The sequence below is a fragment of the Asterias amurensis genome, chromosome 7 (genome assembly GCF_032118995.1).
Source record: "Asterias amurensis chromosome 7, ASM3211899v1".
NCBI classification, from domain to species: domain Eukaryota; kingdom Metazoa; phylum Echinodermata; class Asteroidea; order Forcipulatida; family Asteriidae; genus Asterias; species Asterias amurensis.
In genome coordinates this window covers 9058495-9070780 of record NC_092654.1, presented here as the reverse complement: position 1 = coordinate 9070780, position 12286 = coordinate 9058495, and the positions used below count along the sequence as shown (strand labels likewise).

The following is a 12286-nucleotide window of genomic DNA, read 5'->3' as shown; positions in this document are numbered from 1 at the left end:
TTCACGACTTTTCACTACAACATAATTTACTTACGACACACAATCAGACATCAGTTACAAAATCCTTTAATCTTTTCTGCAAGAATTTTGTTAACTATTATATACAATATGCAGGAATGCATCAAGGGAATTAAAAATTAGTCACAAATTAGTCGCCACTGGTGTTGAGGTCGCAACTAATTGAGGCACGACTAGTCAAATAGTAAATTTCACTAGTAGCCCAGGCTTACTAATCATACCTTTGGAATAAAGATGAGCGCTAGCATAACGGTGGTCGTCAGCTGAGAGCGAAGGAAGTACGTAAGGTATATCCAATCAGGGGCTACCTTGCCCCACACGAAATGTCTGAAAATAATTCAAGTTAAATTATATTTAATGTATGTTTATCAGTTTGAATAATAAATATGGCAATGGATTATATGTTCTCCAGCAATTTCATTTGTTATGCAACCACGATCTTTGTACTGTTCCCTGTATTTTAAGAGCACTATGTATACCAAGTCTCTTCAAACCCAAATGGGACCAAACTATTTGCTTTTCCAGCCTAGATTACATTTAGGGGCCTTTCTCAAACCTCAGCTTAGGCTCAGGCTCCAGGCTCCATGTGCTGATGTTCCTGCAATGCGCGCTGCTCCAAAATGCAGGTTAAAGGCTGAGCTGTGTACACAGCGCGAGGAGCCTAAGCCTGAGCTGGAGAGCCAAAGCCAAGGTGTGGGAAAGGCCCTAGCCTTGGAGGAAATCTATTTCTACCTCCATGAGACGGCTAAGGGCAGGCCTTTGTTTAAGTCTAATGAGCTAGGCAGGCTTATTGCTTGTATTGTGTGTATGAACTTAGTTCGTTCTGCTCAAAACAGACATGCCTCAAACCCACAACGCTCTGATCTAAGTTCTGGAGAAAAAGAACAAAACTGCTCCACCAAGCTGTCCCATGGACAAGTGGCGTAACCAGAAGTACAGCTAGGCATTCCTCCTACTCATTTGCCCCTTAAACTTGAGCAATGAATGGTTTTATACATTAATTGAATAGTCTCACCCCTTTTATGTTTTGGGGCTAGTCACAGTAAAAAGTTTGAACCAAAACCCTGATTTTTTATATTGTTTTATATTACTGCAATCTCATTCCACCGAGTAATACAAACAACCTTCTAGTTTGTAAACTGTGAGTATTCCTGTCAGTGCAGTATGTTGTTGGCAAGACCTTTAAAAAAATAACACATCTCTTATAAATTATTTCCTAAGAGCTGGTACAAAAATCTCAAGGATTATGAGTTATGTAATAGATGTCATAAATATTGGCAGGAAGGTCACATACTCCTCTGTACATGGATACACATGTAACCTTTGTTATGCAAATTGAGTGGTGTTGTTCATTCCAGGGCCTTTCTGGCAGGCGAAATGCTAAACTGGGCATATGGGAAATCTTACATTTTGTGACATAATTTCCATACAAATTGAAGAGTTATTCAAATAAGATGTGCCACTTTTGCTTCATGATTTAGACTTGGACAAAGACAAATTGACTAGAGTGGGACTTGAACCAATGACTGACGCTTTACCCACTGAGCTATCTAGCCCTATCTTGCTCCCAATTTAGTCAGTGTCTTTGTTCGAGTGCCTTTTTTTTTTTTTTTTTTTTTACTTTTTCAGGTTTTTTAAAGGGAAGGTACACGTTTGGTAATTACTCAAAACAAATATTAACTTAAAAACTGACTTGGTGGCGAGCATTGGAGAGCTGTTGATAGTATAAAACATTGTGGGAAACGACTCCCTCTGAAGTAACGTAGTTTTTGAAAAAGAGGAAATTTCTCACTAAAATATTAAAAGACTTCTAGCTAGAAGTATTTTATTCTTATCTGAAAGCACACAAATTCGTCCAACAAGGGTGGTTTTTCTTTCATCATTTTCTCCCAACTTCGATGACCAATTGAGCTCAAATTTTCACAGGTTTGTTATTTTATGCATATGTTGAGATACACCAAGTGAGAACACTGGTCTATGACAATTACAAATAGTGTACCTTCCCTTTAAATCAAATTAACTCCAAGAAATCTGTTTAAACCCTGCAAGAATTCCTTACCTTGAAACGTAGAGAAAAGAAGAGAAGATCGTTTCGTTATATATAGCTATGCTGATGTAGCGAGTCTCGTGAAATTCACTTGGTGCTGCACGGACTGAGTAACACAGGTAGATTCCAAACAGCAAAAACAGAAACTCAACTGTGGAAAGAAGATTTCATGTAACTTAGTGTTATGATTGAGGAAGTTTTAGCTGTGTCTATCCCCAAGGTGGTTCCTAGTTTAATTGGTCATCAAACACATAAGTAATAATAATAATAATAATAATAATTTGGGGGCTAATCATCCTTACTCGCAGCTAAGAGCTGAATTGCGAAGGACGTGGCTACAGCGTGTTCGAGAAGCAGGCATGCAAGGGCGCCTTTGGCTGCCAGCCACATCAACCCATTATGACCACGGAGCACAGCCAAGGAAGTGTTTGATTTTTCCCGAGGGAGAAAAACCGGATGTTCTGGAAAACCCTTGTGGCACAGCAGAGAACCAACGCACAACTCAACTCACATTATGGCCCCGTCCGGGAATCGAACCGGGATCACTTTGGTGAGAGGCGAGCGCTTTACGCACACGCCAACCATGCCACCAGAATGAATGAAAATGAATGAAAAGTATTATTACTAGCTGGTGTTTTGCCTTAGTTCCTTCATATTTATACATGTTAGTGTTGTTGGGGTGTTTGTGCGTTTGTATGGCCTACCCTCTGAGGACAATAGGTCCTCAATAGTCGGTTCTTTGTTTTCATGGGTCCTCACTACCAATAGGGATGGCTTCAATACAGGAACAACAGAAAGTACAACAGGTGTTCTATAACGAACATGTAATGGTCAAACATTTGGAACAAGGCATTTTGCTTAATTTCAAGCCCTTGCTTGTGTTGTTGTTTGGGTTTTGTTTTCTTTTTTTCTGCAGTACTCAGGAAATCACAGAGTGTACTATGCTATAATTATACTCAGTTAATCGTAGACCAAAATAAGAATTCTTTATCAATGATGTATTTATTATAGCTATTATGTCAGGCCCCAATCAGAAAAACCTTGAAATTGTCATTAATATCTTAAAGACAAGAAGGATGAGGGTACTTTGGGAAGTCACCTTCATCATGGGTCAATGCCCCCTTTTTTGACAGAATTTTCCCTTCCTTGGTCATTTTAACCCCTGGTTTGTTTATGTGTTTATCTGTGTCTTTTGTTTATGAATTGCAATTCCGGAATGAGTAACCAGATGTCAAAGGTACCAGAAATGGTTCCTCAACATTGTGATTGCAAGTCCAACAGTGGGGGTTAACTACAGATCCGTATATTAAGGGCAGGCCTGGAATTGTACACAGTTAGCCATGGCGTCCGTTGCCCCTGTACTGGTCTTGGCCTTGGTGCCCCTTCAAAAGTTTCCCATATACTTAATGATTTTACGAAGCACCCTTTGAAAAAGGAAAATGGCCTTGCCCTTTCAAAGATCCAGACCTGTGAGAGAGTTGCGACAACTTGTGATGAGAAGCCATTTTGTGTCAATAAAACCTACTTGTGAATACAGGGTGCAAGACTAGTCTGCCCATTGGGCTGTGCATTTGGACAGAAAATAGCATACAGCAACCCTTAGAGGAAGGAAGAGAAGGAGCTCGAACGGCCCGCCAAACCGCAGGGTAACTAAAGAAAACCCTGACAATGCCCCTGTCTGACCAGTGGAAAAAGATAGGAGACTTCCTGCAGGACGGCCGATTAGTGAGCGCGGTTAGATCTCTTTGTACAGAAGGTGTGGTACCGCCACTCTGCACCGTTGCCTTCGTGTAAAGTTGAATCATTGGAGACAAGAATTGTGAATTATACACTTCTTCAGTTACCGTTTGTGGTGTTAACATGGAAATATCATAGCATATTTTTACTTTTTTTGCGACTTTCCTGTCCCTAGCGGTGGTTCAAAATGTGTGTATTAGCACACAAGGATGGTTGGTATTCAATTGTGTGTTTTTGTTTTGGTGGGCGAAAGCGTACACAAGATTGATCAGGTCTCAAAAAATTAGTTTTTCTTTATTATATCCATACGACATACAACGCCATACTTGCGTGAAGAACCAAGTCCTCGCGCAAACTCACATACGCCAGGTCGCCCATTGTCTGTTTAAGGTATGTGGGTGTTTACGAGGTGTCGTTAAACAACTGCGGTACCGAGGGTTCGACTTTTGAAGTCCCTTCGTTCGAGCTCCTTCTCTTCCTTCCTCCATGAGCAACCATATTGTGACCGAATAATACTGGTCCCACCATGTCGAACTCAATGTCTACCAGCCAACTGCATGGACACCCATAACTGGGTACTATAGTAGACATCTTTTAGGACACCCATAACTGGGTACCAGTAGTCGTCTCTAATAGGACACACATAACTGGGTACCAGAAGTCGTCTCTTATCAGACACCCAGTAGTCCTATCTTAGGACTCCCATAACTGGGTACCGGAAGGATCTGTGTTGTACTACCATTTTAATTTAGCCTAAAATGTAATTAACAAATACAGCAGCCCCCCCCCCCCCCTCAGAATCAGAACCTTTCCCGCCCCACTCAGATGCCCACCCCTCTCGCACCCAAATGAGATAACAAATTCACATATGAATAGACCTTTTCACAAATACCCATTGTGCAAGAGCTAACTGTTGAACGAGGTGTGTGCTGGTCGAGCTAGCATTCAAACTTGATTGCTAGCTAGACCAGCATGCACCTCATTCCATGCTTAACGCGCGCGTACTGAGTATTTGCGATAAGGTCTATGATTAGATACAAAGCCCCAAACCCAAAATGAAAACATCTAGATCTGCACTGTGAATGCGCATTCATGGGGTAAATATTATTATTCTTATTATTATATTATTCTATGGTTAAAGATCACAACTTCAGGGCCTACTCACTTATTTCAATAACATAGTCCCACCATTCCATCAAACACACACTGAACTTCATCCCGTCTTCTGCTATTCTTACGTCCACCACGTCAACGTTGCAGTTCTTGACATTCTGAACAGAGAAGGCGGTCCATGCGGCCAGGTACCCGGACAGCACGACAACGATCAGGACCAACCATTTCAGGACATCCCGGTCACGAACCAGAACTCGTGTGGCTGAGCGTGTTTGGAAGATGGCGAGTTTTCTGTTGGTGAGAAAAGATTGAACACAGTTTTTTAAATGGATTTTTTCTGAGTCTTGTTACATTGTCAACCATGCAAGTTGCACTTCTGAAGCCAACGATTCAAACCACGTGGAAGTTTAAGTCATGCTGAGAAAATCGTAGCCTTTCCTTCCGGTAATAGGGCACTTCAACAACTAAAACGCAAAATTGCTTCGTTTTCACGTGGCCCTCTCTGTGGCGAAACACTTGGTGGCGCTCTTTATTGTGAACGCGGAATCATTTAATTCTTGGTGTCAAAATGTTAAAGATCTATATTTTCTCATTCATAAAAGCACTGGGCTTACCAGTTATAGACCCAATTTCATAAAGTCTCGAAACACAAACACCTGCTAAGCACAACACACTTTTGTTTATAAAAAAAAAAACGATTTCCAGCCAAAATACTTAACAGCTACTGCGATTGGTACCCCGTTCATTTCTTACATAGTCAAGAAATTTGCTAAGCAGAAAATTTCTGCTGAACAGCTTTATGGCACTGGGCCATGGTCGTTCTACTAACTTTTCTTGTAAGTGTATAACATGGTATTTGTTTCTTCTAACACGCCCATTACAAAATGTGTAACATGCACTTAGATTGTATTTCCACAATTAACACAGCTGTGCTTTGTATGTGGCGAGTTTGTTTGATTTTCCACTTTGTTGCTCAGTCACTTTGGTGTGCTAATTATCAAGTACGACCTAAGTATGTTAGACCATGTTAGACCATGGTTAGACTGCAGACACTTGCCACGCCATTGGCGCGCTAATTGACAGTGAGTGTTTAATGTGTTGATGTTTGGTCTTGCACTGGTGTTGATTCTCGCCTCGGAATTTCCCTTATGGCAAATATGCGTGTGTTTGTTTTGTTTTAATGTCAATGGGTTGACAAGAGACTGTTGGGCCCACACCATTAGTAAGTTTCTCGGTTAAAGAGCAATTGCCTGAAACAAGTTCTTAAAGTTTTCACCACACTAGTTATCAATCAAGAAACAGAAGTCTCCCGAGTTCAGAAAGTCTACTCTGCGGTATAGTAAAATATAAAGCAAGTCAAGTTCTATTATTCCGTTTTCTAAAGAGTTCTCTTGTGAGATCCAGGTTGTTGAACAAAGAATACCATTGTGAGGTCCATTGTCCTGTTGTGTAAAATACCCCACAAGAGCGTAAGTAAGCTCACGCAGAAAAGATGCATATGGAATGAAATACCACATCCTCTCAATAAATTTGAGTATATTTTTGCCTATACGCTAACATGCAGTGTTCTGAAGCAGGGGTGTAAATTGGTGATGTATGGAGAAACAGACGACCATAGTACGCCCTATCATTGAAGCCTGTCTATTTCGGATACGGCTTATAATAATCTTAGCAATTATTGCATTACACCTTCACCGGAAAACAATGTACGGGCAAGCTTTCGATCGATTGTATGTTAATTAAAGGATTTGGGTACCTTTTTAAAATGTCCATAGATTTACATATTTACAGGGTTTGAAGATAATGATAGTGGAAAGCTTCCCTTCAAATATTACTTACTAAGGTGCTGTAGTTTTTGAGAAATTAGTAAAACAATTTCATGAAAATATGTTTGTAAATGATTAAAACAATTTTCGTCTCATGAGACAATTTTTTTTTTTTTTATGACATTGTTTTACTCATTTCACAAAAACTACAGCACCTCAGCACGTAGTATTTTTAGGGAAGCTTTCTACTATCATTATCTTCAAACTGTGTAAGTTTAGTGTAAATCTGTGGACATTGTGTTTTTGTCCAACAAAAGTTACATAGACCCTTTAATGCATAGAAAATGGTTGCATTTTTACGTGTGCTATATTCCCCAGGGTTGTCTAACTCACAGTGCCCTAGAAATGCATGTCACAGCTTAGATATCAATGAAAGAAACAATTCCCCAAAGAGAAAGTTTTGGAGCGCAAATTGCCGCCTCTATACCTGATTAAATATAGACGAACGGAATTTTCTATTCTGTTTGTAAACACAAACTAAATTGCCTGCAAAATGTTGTCATTGATGTAGAGTGCGCCAAAAACTCAGTGACGCATGCATAAGTGGGCTCTACTGGATTGCAACTTCTATGGACAAGGTAGCAATTTTCTTAAATACTATTCATTTCGTCTGTTTTTCCTCTTTTTAACGGATCTTTACATTGCCAGAGCCCCTTTTTGTTATCAAGCTTGCTAAGTGCTTATTATGTGCATGGGGAAAATGAAAACATTACTTTCTATTCTTTAAAGTGCCCTGCTAAGTGCTAATCATTTGGATGAGGAAACATTAATTGCTATTCTTTTATGTCCAATTCTTTGATTGTTCTGCATTCTCAGAAGTCCCCAATGGTTCGACTTCCTTTTTTTTTTTTTTTTTTTTTTTTTTTTGGGGGGGGGGGGAGTATAGCTGGCCGGTGTCAGTATAACTGTTTCTTTCCTAGTTTCCACATCAACCCCCCCCCCCCCGTCCCACAAAACAATTCGTTATGACCTTTACTTGAGCCTGACCTCCCCAATGGTCACAGCTTCTGGTAAACTTTTACTTCGGGATTTTTTATCAGCTTGCTGGCCATTAACGATGAGCCTGCGTGAGCAATTAAATCCATGGGGGTTTAAAGATGTAGGCCTACTTTTAAAGGGATAAAACCTACTCTTCATGTTTGTAAGACAAAACCTGCGAAAACCTCATAGAAAATGGTGCTAACGTTTTCAGTAAATTTGCGATAAAATAGTTTTTTTTTGTGGATGCCATCGTACTTAATTATTCCAACCTGACTTACAGACTCTTCTTTGCCAAAACTGAAACAGTTTCAGAGAGGAAATATGTATTGTATTTACAGCACAGCAATTTATTTTTAAATATTTGTTTTTTTACTATTTACATTTTAGAACTTTAAGGGCACTGGACACTTGGTGATTACTCAAAAGATATATTTAGCATAAAAAAAATAATTCACGAGCAATTATTGAGCAAAGGTGAGCAGTTGAGCTGTTATATAAAACATTGTGAGAAACGAGTCCCTCTGGAATAACGTAGTTTTTGAGAAAGAGGTAATTTCTCAATCAATATTATTTGAATCTGAAAAAGACTTCAAGCGGGAAGCCTTTTCAGGCATCTGGAAGCACACACAATCATGGTGCAAAAGGGAGTTTTATTTATCCATTATTCTCGTGCAACGTCGATGACCAATTGAGCAAAATAATTCACTGTGTGGGTTGTTTTGTTATGCCTATGTTGAGATACACCAAGTGAGAATACTGGTCTTTGACAAATTACCAAACAAGTCCAGTGCCTTTAGGATTGCAAGTACCGATATTCTTTCATTAGCTACACTTTTTGTTGTGTATGCAACTGGCAGGAAGGTAATAAAACCCATGTTGCAGCAACAATAAAAATGAAGTACATTTTTATGCACATAGTTTATTGCCTGCGGTCATGGGCAATTACAGTAATGCATTCATAATGTAAATTGCTATTCCCATTATAGACATTTCATGCCCACTTTCTCTGCATTCCTGCAGTCTAGATTATCAAACTTTTATGTTAAATTTGACTATAAATTTAGCAGACTGGATATAAAAAGACTGCCAATCAGTAATCACCGGAGATTTAATATTACCAAAACTTATTTAGCGCCTAAATTGCCAAAACTTATATAGCGCTTGAATCATATTGGAAATGCTCTAGCGCGCTAAACAATGGCACTAGTAAAAAAAAAATAACCAGGTATAATATTTGGACAAATTAAAAAATAAGAAACTGAAGTATAGCAACAGGAGTAAAAGTCCTAAAAACATTTGTACTAACCCATTGTAAAAAAAACTTTAAAAAACAAACAAAAAAACCTTATACTTATACACTGTAATGAGAGTAGCCCAATGAAGTTAACTCAGCGTTAAACAGTAAGCTTCATTCCTTTTAGCTTTACATTTGCTGTAATGTATATTAGCATCTCATTAACATATCAAAAGTGAGTTAACTTCATACGGACAAAGAACATTCAACTCATACAATATTTTATGCTAGCACCAGCTGCTCCTTAATGAAATATTTATTGACTTTTTTGTTTAAAATCAAATGCGATTTTACGCTGGAGAAAATTGGCCTTTGATATTGAATGCGTGTATATATATAGTATATAATTAGCAAGCTCACTTTGAGAACATATGTTCTATGTTAGAGTCACATACGTCACATTTGCCAGTAATTGACATCATGACAGGTGTAATAATTTCTTCTGAGGATATCCTTTCAAGCTCGTGGGTGATAATTGAAAATGGCTGGTGCCTCCTCCTATCACAACGCTATCCTGGACAAAGACAATTGAAGCCCCTGGCGGTTTTATTATGTTGTTGTTTACAGCTAAGGATTTGAGAAACATTCCGGGAACAAATATCGAGCATTTTTTTGACAAGATTTTCAAAATTTGTATAGGTCCATTTCGTACTGTTGTAATGGAAATTTGTCCAAGTAGTTGGCTTTAGGGGGCTATTCTTTGATCATTTTTAGCTGTTTTTCTTTCTTGTTTTTTGTGTGTTTGTTATTATGTTGTTAATCCCAGCTAAGGATTTGGAATACGCCCTTCTGGTAATGTTTGGATCCAAATGGAAATATAGGTTCAATGTATTGGCTTCTGGGGACTATCCTTTGATATTATTGTGCTGTTTTTCTTTTAATTCTTGTTTTTAATTTTTAAAACCAGATTTTAAAATTGGAATACGCCCCTTTTGTACTGTTAATGCCATTGGACCCTTTCGGTAAACAGTATTGTCCAAGGCCCACACTTCGTGTATCCCACCTTCTATATAAAATAACAAACCTGTGAAAATTTAGGCTCAATCGGTCATCGGTGTCGGGAGAAAATAACGGGAAAACCCACCCTTGTTTTCGCACGATTTCGCCGTGTCATGACATGTGTTTAAGATAAATCCGTAGTTCTCGATATCGAGAATTGATATTGTTTTACTGTTTTCTCAAAAAGTAAAGCATATCATGGAATAATATTTCAAGAGAAGTCTTTCACCACTACCTTCTGTAAACACTGTAAGTTATTTGTAACACAGCTGTGAACTTTTATTTTTGTTCTATTATACCAAAAGAGTCCAATGGCTTTAAACTAACCCCACTGGAAATAGGTTCGAGCTATAGGCTTTTGTGGACTATCCTTTGATAAATTTGTGCTGTTTTTCTGTCTTGTTTCTGTTTTTGAATATGGTGCTTCTTTGTATAAACTCCTGTTGCTGTGCGTGTTTTTTCGCCATGTTCTTACTATATCCGAACGAATGCTACTCAAATCAAATTAAATCATCGTACATGTTATATTAAATTGAGAATCTCTTGATGTTCTGTTTTGGGTTTTCATCTCTTCATCCCTTTTTCATTTATTTCTGAAGGTTTTCAAAGTGGTATCCGCCCCCATTCTACTTTCCAGGTTTGTCATTTCATAACTCTGTTCATAGTGTACTTTATTTAATTAGCCGATATGAAATTTAATAATCATCGTAGCAGAAACCGAAGAATCACAACTGGGTCGTTTTCTCGTCTCGATGGGGTAGGTCTATTGATGCAACACACAAATCATATTATTTAACCATGTTCATAAAACTGTCCATGGTTTAAAATTTTGTGTTACTTCCTGGATACTGTGACATTGATTGATATTATTTAAAGGAACACGTTGCCTTGGATCGGTCGAGTTGGTCTTTGAAAAGCGTCTGCAACCGTTTGTTATAAACTGCATAGGATAAAAAGATGTTGTAAAAGTAGAATACAATGATCCACACAAACATGCCTCGAAATTGCACGGTTTTCCTTTTATCTTGTCGACTAACCCGGTCGGCCATTTATGGGAGTCAACTTTTTGACACACATAAATGGCCGACCGTGTTGGTTCGCAAAGGAAAAGGAAAACCACGCAATTTCGAGGCAAATTTTTGTGGATCATTTGATTCTACTTTTAATACATCTTTCCAACCATATGTATTTTATAACAAACGGTTACAGATATAACGGTTATAGACCAACTCGTCCGATCTAAGGCAACGTGTTCCTTTAAATGCTCTGATCGGATCTAAGAAGACTGGATTTATGGAATGAGGCAAACAAAATTTATTCTTTACTTTTTACGTACGGAAGCTTGTAAGGAATTTTGAGAGAAAAAGTCAAATTAAAGTCAGAATTATGACTTATAGTCACAAGTCATAATTATGAGTTATTTCTCATAATAATGACTAACAAATCATAGTTATGGCTATGTATCTCGGACTGATTTGACACAAGTCATAATTATGACTTATGCTGAATAGTCAAACCATAAGTATGAGATCACAAGTCCTACGTACGACTTATGCAAAATCATAACGATGATATATAGGCCCCAAGTCACGATATATGAGTCATCTTTATGAACTATGAATTTTATTTCTAGGAGATAAAATTCTTTTTCTTTGATCATTAATTTTCGCATATAGCCCTTTTGCTCACATGTTCTGTACCCAACTAAAAAAAATCCTCCAGTTAATCGATACGTTGCCCTTCCACAGTTCGATAATTACTGTCATTGATTATCATTGATGTATCGATCATGAGGTAAGTCCGAATAAACAATCTGGGAGTCTGAGACGTCTTGAGATTGAAGGAAACCTAACAAAACAAATCTATAAATAGGTCAACATCTGGCCAATTACTTCGAAATTAGAACGATGATTATAAAGTATATAACGAGCAGCAAAAAGGGACCCTCTTGCCATTTTGTGATTAAAAGATCAAACAGTCATATTTCATTCTCGAAAGGTCATCTCTATCGTTAAAGGTAGTGGACACTGTTGGTAGTTACTAAAACTAATGTTTGGCATAGAACTTACTTGGTTACAAGTAATGGAGAGCTGTTGATGGTATAAAACATTGTGAGAAACGGCTCCCTCTGAAGTAACGTAGTTTTCGAGAAAGAAGTAATTTTCCACGAATTTGATTTCGAGACCTCAGATTTAGAATTTGAGGTCTCGAAATCAAGCATCTGAAAGCACACGGCTTCGTGTAACGAGGGTGTTTTTTCTTTCATTATTA

The 12286-nt window shown here is 38.2% G+C and overlaps 1 protein-coding gene across 1 annotated transcript in view; it reads right to left on the bottom strand.

Annotated features, from left to right (window-relative positions):
- Positions 1-12286, bottom strand: part of LOC139939646 (metabotropic glycine receptor-like) — an 88029-nt gene that overhangs the window by 3339 nt on the left and 72404 nt on the right. The window contains exons 5-7 of the mRNA XM_071935692.1: positions 4968-5206; positions 2078-2216; positions 240-345 (exon numbers count right to left, since the gene is read on the bottom strand). Of these exons, the coding sequence (XP_071791793.1) occupies positions 240-345; positions 2078-2216; positions 4968-5206 (484 nt within the window). The remainder of the gene's footprint in view (positions 1-239; positions 346-2077; positions 2217-4967; positions 5207-12286) is intronic.